This window comes from Prinia subflava, chromosome 21 (genome assembly GCF_021018805.1).
Source record: "Prinia subflava isolate CZ2003 ecotype Zambia chromosome 21, Cam_Psub_1.2, whole genome shotgun sequence".
Taxonomy (NCBI): domain Eukaryota; kingdom Metazoa; phylum Chordata; class Aves; order Passeriformes; family Cisticolidae; genus Prinia; species Prinia subflava.
Genome location: NC_086267.1, coordinates 6139902 through 6151930, shown reverse-complemented (window position 1 = coordinate 6151930; position 12029 = coordinate 6139902). Strand labels below are relative to the sequence as shown.

The 12029-nt window shown below is 46.6% G+C and overlaps 1 protein-coding gene across 1 annotated transcript in view; it reads right to left on the bottom strand.

The window, feature by feature from the left end:
* ACAP3 (ArfGAP with coiled-coil, ankyrin repeat and PH domains 3) overlaps positions 1 to 12029 on the bottom strand; it is a 73146-nt gene that overhangs the window by 46911 nt on the left and 14206 nt on the right. The window contains 1 exon segment of the mRNA XM_063417320.1: positions 1007 to 1064. Coding sequence (XP_063273390.1) covers positions 1007 to 1064 — 58 coding nt within the window.

Sequence of the window (12029 nt, the reverse complement as noted above, 5' to 3'; positions counted from 1 at the left end):
GCAAAATAAACCCCAAAACAAACCCCAAAATAAACCCCAAATCCTCAGGGCTGCTGGAGTAGAACAAACCCCAAAATAAACCCCAAAGCTTTGGGGCTGCAGGAATAGAACAAACCCCAAAACAGACCCCAAAGATTTGGGGCTGCAGGAGCAGAACAAACCCCAAACCCAACCCCCAGTGGCACCAAGGGGGTGCAGAGGGGACATCCAGCTCTGGAGGAAGTCCCCGAGGCAGTGTCACCCCCATGGGATCCAGGAGCAGGACAGGGAGGTCGATACCCACCAGCAGGACCTGCCTGGAGCTCCTGCCCCGCCTCAGAGGAGCCCTGGGGACAAGCCAGGGGTGCTAAATATGAATTTACCAGCTGGAAATGGGCTCAGATTTTAGGGAACACCTGCAGGAACCCCACTCCTGAGCTGGGGCCACACCAGATCCAGGAGCAGGACAAAAGGAGATCGAGATCCACCAGCAGGACCTGCCTGGAGCTCCTGTCCCAGCTCAGAGGAGCCCCAGGCCTGGGGACAACCCTAAAAACAAAATTTTCAGCTGGAAAAGGTCTCAGATTTTAGGGGACACCTGCAGGAACCCCACTCCTGAGCTGGGATCCCACCAGATCCAGCAGCAGGACAAAAGGAGATCGAGATCCACCAGCAGGACCTGCCTGGAGCTCCTGGCCCAGCTCAGAGGAACCCAAGCCTGGGGTGCCAAACACTTAATAAAATTAAATTAATTCCCAATTTTCAGCTGGAAATGGGCTCAGATTTTAGGGGACACCTGCAGGAACCCCATTCCTGAGCTGGGATCCCACCAGATCCAGCAGCAGGACAGGGAGGTCGAGATCCACCAGCAGGACCTGCCTGGAGCTCCTGGCCCAGCTCAGAGGAACCCAAGCCTGGGGTGATAAACACTTAATAAAATTAAATTAATTCCCAATTTTCAGCTGGAAATGGGCTCAGATTTTAGGGGACACCTGCAGGAACCCCACTCCCCACCAGGAGCCCTCACCTTGTCCAGCTTGGCCTCGATCTCCACCACGTCCGTTTCCACCTCATCGATGGTGGCCCTGCAAGAGAGGAGGAATCGTTAATTAGCAACAGGGAATGGTTAATTGATGGCTGGAGGAATCGTTAATTAGCAACAGGGAATGGTTAATTGATGGTTGGTGGGGACTGGGGGAGAGGCCGGGAAAGGGCTGGGCCACCAGCGCTCAGAAAACACGGCAAAAAATCACAATAAAAATAAAAATAAAAGGAGTTTTTCCATGGAATCACACAGGAGCTGGTCACCATCCACCTGCCACTACCAGTGCTCAGAAAACACGGCCAAAAATCACAATAAAAATAAAAATAAAAGGAGTTTTTCCATTTAATCACACAGGAGCTGACCACCACCCATCTGCCACCACCAGCGCTTGGAAAACACGGCCAAAAATCACAATAAAAATAAAAATAAAAGGAGTTTTTCCATGGAATCACACAGGAGCTGACCACCACCCATCTGCCACCACCAGGCTTGGAAAACACAACCAAAAATCACAAAAAAAATAAAAATAAAAGGAGTTTTTCCATGGAATCACACAGGAGCTGACCACCACCCATCTGCCACCACCAGTGCTAGGAAAACACGGCCAAAAATCACAATAAAAATAAAAATAAAAGGAGTTTTTCCATTTAATCACACAGGAGCTGGCTACCACCAATCTGCCACCACCAGCCCTTGGAAAACACAACCAAAAATCACAATAAAAATAAAAATAAAAATAAAAATAAAAATAAAAATAAAAATAAAAATAAAAATAAAAGGAGTTTTTCCATGGAATCACACAGGACCTGACCACCACCCATCTGCCACCACCAGCCCTTGGAAAACAGGGACAAAATCACCAAAAAATAAAAATAAAAATAAAAATAAAAATAAAAATAAAAATAAAAATAAAAATAAAAATAAAAGGAGTTTTTCCATGGAATCACAGGGCGGCGTGGCTGTGCCCGGGGGCAAAGCTTTTGGAGAGAAAAGGGAATTTTTTCAAAGGCTCTTTTCAGGCTTTTTTCCCCTCTTTCCCGGCTATTTTTGTCCCCGGGTTTGGGACTCGTGTCCCTTCACGCTCCCGCTGCCAAATTCGATTTTTCCGCTCGGTTTCCTGGAGCTGCACACAAAAAGCAGCCGGGAAAGGGGGAAGAGCTGGATTTTCTGGGGATGCTTCTCCTTCAGAAAATGTTATTTATTCTCCCCCCTTCTCCCCTGGATTCCTCGTCAGCACCTGAGCGAGGAATTCCTAAAAAAAAAAATCACATTTCAGCAGGAATTCATTGTGGAATAAACCCCCCCGGGACTTTGTTCTGTTAAAAACTGAGGAATTCCTAAAAAAAATCACATTCCAGCAGGAATTCATTGGGGAATAAACCCCCCTGGGACTTTGTTCTGTTAAAAACTGAGGAATTCCTAAAAAAAATCACATTTCAGCAGGGATTCTTTGGGGAATAAACCCCCCTGGGACCTTGTTCTGTTAAAAACTGAGTGAGGAATTCCTAAAAAAATCACATTTCAGCAGGAATTAATTGTGGAATAAACCCACCTGGGACCTTGTTCTGTTAAAAACTGAGGAATTCCTAAAAAAAAAAATCACATTTCAGCAGGAATTCTTTGGGGAATAAACCCCCTTGGAACCTTGTTCTGTTAAAAAGTGAGGAATTCCCAAAAAAAATCACATTCCAGCAGGAATTAATTGTGGAATAAACCCCCTGGGACCTTGTTCTGTTAAAAACTGAGTGAGGAATTCCTAAAAAAAAATCACATTTCAGCAGGAATTCATTGGGGAATAAACCCCCCTGGGACCTTGTTCTGTTAAAAACTGAGTGAGGAATTCCTAAAAAAATCACATTTCAGCAGGAATTCTTTGGGGAATAAACCCCCCTGGGACTTTGTTCTGTTAAAAACTGAGTGAGGAATTCCTAAAAAAATCACATTTCAGCAGGAATTCTTTGGGGAATTCCGAGGTGAGCAGAGTTTTCAGACCTCGTGGTACCAAGGACCATTTTAATTTCTGCATCTCAGGGTCTGATTTTCCACCCTTCAAGGGCACACCACACAAAAAATTTCCAAGTTTTGGGGTTTAAAATGTCCTTTTTGGGGGGTTAAAAGAATTTGGGGCTTTTCCTGCTCACTGATACAATCCCAGAGCCCACTGAGCCTGATTTTCCCTCGAGGTTTGGGGGTTTTTGGGGTATAAAATGTCTTTTTCCTGCTCACTGATACAATCCCAGAGCATTTTAATTTTTGCATCTCAGGGTCTGATGAATATCTGATTTCCCACCCTTTAAGGGCACACCACACCCAAATTTTGGGGTATAAAATGTCCTTTTTCTGCCAGAGCCCACTGGTTCTGATTTTCCCTCGAGGTTTGGGGGTTTTTGGGGTATAAAATGTCCTTTTCCTGCTCATTGATGCAATCCCAGAGCATTTTAATTTCTGCATCTCAGGGAATATCTGATTTCCCATCTTTTAAGGGCACACCACACCCAAATTTTGGGGTATAAAATGTCGTTTTCCTTCCAGAGCCCACTGGTTCTGATTTTCTGTTGAGGTTTTGGGGTATAAAATGAGGTTTTTGGAGGTTTAAAATGTCTTTTTCCTGCTCACTGATACAATCCCAGAGCATTTTAATTTCTGCATCTCAGGGCCTGATCAACACCTGATTTCCAACCCTTTAGGGGCACAGCAAACCCAAATTTTGGGGTATAAAATGTCTTTTTCCTGCCAGAGCCCACTAATTCTGCTTTTCCTTTGATGTTTTTGAGGTTTAAAATGTCCTTTTTCTGCTCATTGATGCACTCCCAGAGCATTTTAATTTTTGCATCTCAGGGCCTGATCAACACCTGATTTCCAACCCTTCAAGGTCACACCAAACCCAAAATTTTGGGGTATAAAATGCCATTTTTCTGCTCACTAATGCACTCCCAGAGCCCACTGATTCTGCTTTTCCTTTGAGGTTTTGGGGTATAAAATGTCCTTTTCCTGCCAGAGCCCACTGGTTCTGATTTTCCCTCGAGGTTTGGGGGTTTTTGGGGTATAAAATCTCCTTTTTCTGCTCACTAATGCGCTGCTTTTCCCTCGAGGAACAGGAATTTCAGCGCTCACGGGCTGTGCCAGTTCCCAAATTTAAATCCTCCCACGCGGAGTTACACAAGCGGGGCAGGACCTGGGATGACTCCCCAGGGATGAGGAAATTCCACCTCAGCCATCCCACAGGGATCCGGGCTGCTCTCAGCACCTGGGGGAGGAGAAATTCCCCAAAAAATCCCATTTCAGCAGGAATTCAGAGGGGAATAAACAAAAAAAAATTTCCATTTCAGCAGGAATTCAGAGAGGAATAAACAAAAAAAAAAATCCCATTTCAGCAGGAATTCAGTGAGGAATAAACAGCTCTGAGTGAGCAAAACTCTGGGATCTTGTGGGGTCCACACCTGAGTGAGGAGTTCCTAAAAAAATCCTCTTTTTTTCCTAAAAAGCTCCTGCTGTCAACACATGTATGAGGAATTCCAAAAAAATCCCATTTCAGCAGGAATTCAGAGGGGAATAAACAAAAAAAATTCCCATTTCAGCAGGAATTCAGAGGGGAATAAACAAAAAAAAAAATCCCATTTCAGCAGGAATTTAGAGGGAATAAACCAAAAAAAAAATCCCATTTCAGCAGGAATTCAGAGAGGAATAAACCCCACCAAATGAGCAAAACTTTGGTGTCTCATTCTGTTAACACCTGAGTGAGGAATTCCTAAAAAATCCTCTTTTTTTCCTAAAAAGCTCCTGCTGTCAACACCTGTATGAGGAATTCCCCAAAAATCCCATTTCAGCAGGAATTCAGAGGGGAATAAACAAAAATAAAATCCCATTTCAGCAGGAATTCAGAGGGGAATAAACAAAAAAGATTCCCATTTCAGCAGGAATTCAGAGGGGAATAAACAAAAAAGATTCCCATTTCAGCAGGAATTCAGAGGGGAATAAACAAAAAAAAAATCCCATTTCAGCAGGAATTCAGAGGGGAATAAACAAAAAAAAATCCCATTTCAGCAGGAATTCAGAGGGGAATAAACAAAAAAAAATTCCCATTCCAGCAGGAATTCAGAGGGGAATAAACTTCACCAAGTGAGCAAAACTTTGATGTCTCATTCTGTTAACACCTGAGTGAGGAATTCCTAAAAGAATCCTCTTTTTTTCCTAAAAAGCTCCTGCTGTCAACACCTGTATGAGGAATTCCCAAAAAATCCCATTTCAGCAGGAATTCAGAGGGGAATAAACAAAAAAAAAATCCCATTCCAGCAGGAATTCAGAGGGGAATAAACAAAAAAAAAATCCCATTCCAGCAGGAATTCAGAGGGGAATAAACAAACAAAAAAAATCCCATTCCAGCAGGAATTCAGAGGGGAATAAACAAAAAAAAAATCCCATTCCAGCAGGAATTCAGAGGGGAATAAACAGCACTAAGTGAGCAAAACTTTGATGTCTCATTCTGTTAACACCTGAGTGAGAAATTCCTAAAAAATCCTCTTCCAGCAGGAATAAATGCCAAAATAAATGAGATTTTGGGCAGGTCCCAACACTGGGGGTGCCCAGCTCAGCCCCTCACAGGAATCGAATTTTTCACCCCAAAATAAATGAGATTTCAGCACTGTCCCAGCACTGGGGGTGTCCAGCTTAGACCCTGGCAGGAATTGAATATTTTCACCCCAAAATAAATGAGATTTCAGGCAGGTCCCAGCACTGGGTGTGCCCAGCTTAGCCTCTGGCAGGAATTGAATTTTTCACCCCAAAATAAATGAGATTTCAGCCCTGTCCCAACACTGGGGGTGTCCAGCTTAGACCCTGGCAGGAATTGAATTTTTCACCCCAAAATAAATGAGATTTCAGCCCTGTCCCAACACTGGGGGTGTCCAGCTTAGACCCTGGCAGGAATTGAATTTTTCACCCCAAAATAAATGAGATTTCAGGCAGGTCCCAGTGCTGGGGGTGCCCAGCTCAGACCCTGGCAGGAATTGAATTTTTCACCCCAAAATAAATGAGATTTCAGCCCTATCCCAACACTGGGAGTGCCCAGCTCAGCCCCTGGCAGCTGCAGGGACCCAGCTCTGGCAGGAATTAAATTTTTCACCCCAAAATAAATGAGATTTCAGCACTGTCCCAGTGCTGGGGGTGTCCAGCTTAGCCCCTGGCAGGAATTGAATTTTTCACCCCAAAATAAATGAGATTTCGGGCAGATCCCAGTGCTGGGCAGCCTCTGGCAGCTGCAGGGACCCAGCCCTGGCAGGAATCGAATTTTTCACCCCGAAAATAAATGAGATTTCAGCCCCGTCCCAACACTGGGGATGCCCAGCTCAGCCCCTGGCAGGAATTGAATTTTTCACCCCAAAATAATAAATGAGATTTCAGGGACCCAGCCCTGGCAGGAATTGAATTTTTCACCCCAAAATAAATGAGATTTCAGCCCTGGGCAGCCCCAGCCCCGCCTGGCCCCGTGCCCTGAACATTTCCTGCTGTTCCCGGAGCTCTGCCAGGACCTTTTCCGGCAGGAGGGGAGGGAAAACAATCCCTGGCCTCGTCCCAAGCCCTTCCCAGGGAAGGGATGAGCTGCTCTTTGTGCATTTTTCTGGATGGCTTTGGGGTTTAAAAAGGAAAAAAATGGATTTTTGGGGGGTTTTGGGGGGTTTTTTTGGGGTTTGTTTTGTTTTGTTTTGTTTTATTTTTGTTTTTTGGTTGGTTTTTTTTTGGTGGGTTTTGTTTGTTTGTTTGTTTTTTGGGTTTTTTTTGGTTTTTGGTGGGGTTTTTTTGGGTTTTTTGGTGGTTTTTTTGGGGGGGTTTTTTTGGGTTTTTTTTGTTGTTTTGTTTTGGTTTGGTTTGGTTTGGGTTTTTTTGTTTTTTGGGTTTTTTGTTGGTTTTTTTGGGGTTTTTTTGGGTTTTTTTGGTTTTTGTTTTGTTTTGGTTTGGTTTTTGGGGTTTTTTTTTATTTTTAGGAATTCCTCCTCACTCAGGTGTTGACAGAATGAGGTCCCAGAGTTTTGCTCGCCCTGAGGGGTTTATTCCCTTTTGCAGAAAATTAGAGAAAAAATTGACATAAAACCTCTAAACTTCTACAGAAAACTTCCAAAATTATTTGTTAAATCTCTAAACTTCTACAGAAAACCTCCAAAATTATTTGTTAAATCTCTAAAATTCTCCAGAAAACCTCTAAAATTATTTGTTAAACCTTTAAAATTCTACAGAAAACCTCCAAAATTATTTGTTAAACCTCTAAAATTCTCCAGAAAACCTCTAAAATTATTTATGAAACCTCTAAAATTCTCCAGAAAACATCTAAAATTATTTATGAAACCTCCAAAATCATTTATTAAACCTCTAAAATTCTCCAGAAAACCTCTAAAAATATGTAGAAAACCTCTAAAATGATGTAGAAAACATCTAAACTTCTACAGAAAACCTCTACAATGATTCATAAACCACCTAAAATTCCACATAACACCTCTAAAATTATTTATTAAACCTCTGAAATTCTCCATAAAACCACGCAGGGAGCACCTCTGAGGTTCTCCCCTGGCCTGGCTCCCCCAGCTCGCAGTGAGCTCATCCCGGGGGATCCCGGGGGATCCCGGGGGATCCCGGCTCATCCGGGGGGATCCCGGCTCATCCCGGGGGATCCCGGCTCATCCCGGGGCAGTCCCGGCTCATCCCGGGGGGATCCCGGCTCATCCCGGGGGATCCCGGCTCATCCCGGGGGATCCCGGCTCATCCCGGGGGATCCCGGCTCATCCCGGGGAGATCCCGGCTCATCCCGGGGGATCCCGGCTCATCCCGGGGGGATCCCGGCTCATCCCGGGGCAGTCCCGGCTCATCCCGGGGGGATCCCGGCTCATCCCGGGGGGATCCCGGCTCATCCCGGGGGATCCCGGCTCATCCCGGGGGGATCCCGGCTCATCCCAGGGGGATCCCGGCTCATCCCGGGGGGATCCCGGCTCATCCCGGGGCAGTCCCGGGGGGATCCCGGCTCATCCCGGGGGGATCCCGGCTCATCCCGGGGGGATCCCGGCTCATCCCGGGCGGATCCCGGCTCATCCCGGGGGGATCCCGGCTCATCCCGGTGGGATCCCGGCTCATCCCGGGGGGATCCCGGGGGATCCCGGCTCATCCCGGGCGGATCCCGGCTCATCCCGGGGGATCCCGGCTCATCCCGGGGGGATCCCGGCTCATCCCGGGGCAGTCCCGGGGCACAAATCCCTGCAGCAGGAGCGGGAATGCTCCGGGAATGTTCCGGGAATGCTTTGGGAACATTTTGGGAACGTTTTGGGAATGTTTTGGGAGCGCTTCCCTCCCTCCTCCCGCAGCCCTGCCAGCTCCAGCTCCTCAAATCCGTGCCTCTCCCACCCTCACAACTCCCGTGTTCCCAGCAAAGCCTCTCCCAGCTGGAAAAGGGAGGGTTTGGAGATACCCTGAGCTGTCCCCAGCTGTCCCCTTTCCCCTTTTCCCCTTTCCCCTTTTCCCTTTTCCCATTTCCTGTTTCCCATTTCCCTTTTCCCTTTTCCCTTCCCCTTTCCTTTTCCCTTTCCCCTTTCCCTTTTCCCTTCTCCCTTTTCCCTTTCCCTTTTCTCCCTTTTCCCTTTCCCTTTTCCCTTTCCTTTTCCCTTTTCCCTTTCCCTTTTCTCCCTTTTCTCCCTTCTCCCTTTCCCCTTTCCCCTTTCCCTTTTCCCTTTTCCCTTTCCCTTTTCCCTTTCCCCTTTCCCTTTCCCCATTTCCCTTTTCCCTTTCCCTTTTCCCTTTTTCCCCTTTTCCCTTTCCCTTTCCCCATTTCCCTTTTCCCTTTCCCTTTCCCTTTTCCCTTCCCCTCCTTCCCAAGGCCCCGCGTCCTTCCCATCCCCGCCCGGGAGTGTCACCATGGCAACGCCTCCATGGTGACGGTCTCCATGGCAACCCCATCCCGCTGAATTCCATGGATTTTCCCCTCTGGGAATGGCCCGGGGGTGCAACCACAGGTGGGAGCGGGTGAGGGGCGGGAATTGGGGATAAATTGGGATTTGAGGAGGAAAGGAGCTGAGATTGACCCGGAACAGCAGCTCAGGCCCCCCAGCCCACCTGGAAAATTCGGATTTGGGAAGGGAATGAAGGGAATGAAGGGAATGAAGGGATTGGAGGGAATGAAGGGAATGAAGGGAATGAAGGGAATGAAGGGAAATCCTGGATCAGAGCTGCCTGCAGGACCCCCAAATCCAAACCTCCCCGAGAGCCCGGGTGGAACCCGTGTGTTCCACGCACAGCTCGTGGCTCAGGGGAGGAATTAAAGCACAAAAAACGGGGCTGGACTTGAACAGCAGAGAGAAAAAAACCTCCCCGAGCCCTGGGCCCAGTTTTAAACTGGGTTCCTGTTGGAAGAGTCAGGCCAGACCTGGGAAAAACCCAAAAAAAAGGGGATTTTTCTGCTTCTCCCGAGCACCACAGGCACAGCCGTGTCCCCTGCTCCTGTGAGAGCCACCAGGCACCGCTCCCAAACCATTCCAGCCCCAATTTCCAACCAAACACATCGGGATGCTCTTCCCAGCAATCCCAACCCTCAGCCCTTGCTCTTCGTCCTCCTCAACACCCGGCTTAAAATTTTCAACAGCAAAACCAGGAAAAATCGGATTAAAGCTCATTTTGGGGGAAGAGCAGTGACCTCAGCAATGCTGGGATTCCATTCCGGAGCAGTAAATCCGAATTAGGGAGGATTCAGAGCTGGAAGGGACCACAAGGAGCAAATTCTCGAAGTGAAGGTGATAAAGAACAGAAATTAGAAATTTTGGGGTCCCCCTGAAGTTAATGGAACTTAAAGAGCAACGAGCAAAAAAGAGTAAAGAATGTTAAAGTGGGCACGTGATTCACTCCTCTGGCTGTGCATCAGTGGGAAAATCTGCATTTAGCACCGGGAGAGGGAAATGCAGCATTTCCCTCCCTTGGGAGATGAGATCCGGGTCTGGAAATCAGGGAATGCCCCTCTCAGCAGGTCTGGATTCCTGGTGGGGCTGGGCGTGCGAAACCCGGGTTTAACCCCGAGATGGACCCGGGTTTAACCCCGAGATGGACCCGGGTTTAACCCCAAGATGGGCCTGGATTTAACCCTGAGATGGGCCCGGGTTTAACCCCGAGATGGGCCCGGCTTTACCCCCAGGATGGGCCCGGCTTTAACTCCAAGATGGGCCCGGGTTTAACCCTGAGATGGGCCCGGGTTTAACCCCAAGATGGGCTCGGGTTTAACCCCAAGATGGGCTCGGGTTTACCCCAAGATGGGCTCGGGTTTAACCCCAAGATGGGCTCGGGTTTACCCCAAGATGGGCTCGGGTTTAACCCCGAGATGGGCTCGGGTTTAACCCCGAGATGGGCTCGGGTTTAACCCCAAGATGGGCTTGGGTTTAACCCCAAGATGGGCTTGGGTTTAACCCCAAGATGGGCTGGGGTCTAACCCTGAGATGAGCCCGGGTCTAACACCGAGATGGGCCCGGGTCTAACCCCGAGATGGGCTTGGGTTTAACCCCAAGATGGGTGTGGGTTTAATCCCGAGATGGGCCCGGGTCTAACCCCGATCTGGGCCCAGGTCTAACCCCGACATGGGCCCGGGTTTAACCCTGATGTGGGCCCGGGTTTAACCCCAAGATGGGTGCGGGTTTAATCCCGAGATGGGCCCAGCTTTAACCCCGAGATGGGCTCAGATTTAACCCTGATCTGGGCCCGGGTCTAACCCCAAGCTGGCCCCGGCTTTAACCCCGATCTGGACCCGGCTTTACCCCCAGGATGAGCCCGGCTTTAACCCCGATCTGGACCCGGCTTTACCCCCAGGATGAGCCCGGCTTTAACCCCGATCTGGGCCCGGGTCTAACCCCAGGATGAGCCCGGCTTTAACCCCGATCTGGACCCGGGTCTAACCCCAGGCCGGGCAGGCGCGGCTCAGGCTCAGCCTAGGCCTGACCTAGATTCGGAGCCGCTGTGCCGGAAAATTCCGCGCGCGGTGTCGGCCCAGGGGAGGGAGCGCCTTCGCTCTTCTTCTTCCCAGATTTTATTTCTTTTTTCTCTTTTCCTGCTGCCTCTCAGCTTTTCTCTTATTTTTCCTCTAATATTAACAATATCAGCAATACTAGCAATATTAATAATATTAATTACAAATACTATCAATACTAGCAATATTAATAATATTAATTACAAATACTATCAATACTAGCAATATTACCAATATTACCAATATTAGCAATATTAGCACTATTATCAATATTAGCACTATTATCAATATTAGCAATACTAGCAATATCAGCAATATTAGCACTATTACCAATATTAGCACTATTACCAATATTACCAATATCAGCAATATTAACAATATTAGCAATACTGCCAATATTATCAGTATTATCAATATTAGCAATATTACCAATATTAGCACTATTATCAATATTAGCAATACTAGCAATATCAGCAATATTACCAATATTACCAATATTACCAATATCAGCAATATTACCAATATTAACAATACTAGCAATATTATCAGTATTATCAATACTAGCCATATTACCAATATTACCAATACCATCAATATTAGCACTGTTATCAATATTAGCAATATTAGAAATACTACCAATATTATCAATATTAGCAATCCTAGCAATATTACCAATATAACCAATATTACCGATATTACCAATATAACCAATATTACAAATATTATCAATATTACCAATATTACCAATATCACCAATATTACCAATATTACAAATATTAAAAATATTACCAATATCACCAATATCACCAATATCACCAATATTACCAATATAACCAATATCACCAATATTACAAATATTACCAATATTACCAATATTACCAATATTACCAATATTATCAATATTTTCAATGCTCCTGGAGCCCATTTGGGGTCAATCCCGACTGCCCACGGGAGCAGCACCAAGGCAGCCAAAAAAGGGATTTATTTTTAAATTTATTTATTTATTTGGCATTCCTGGGAGTT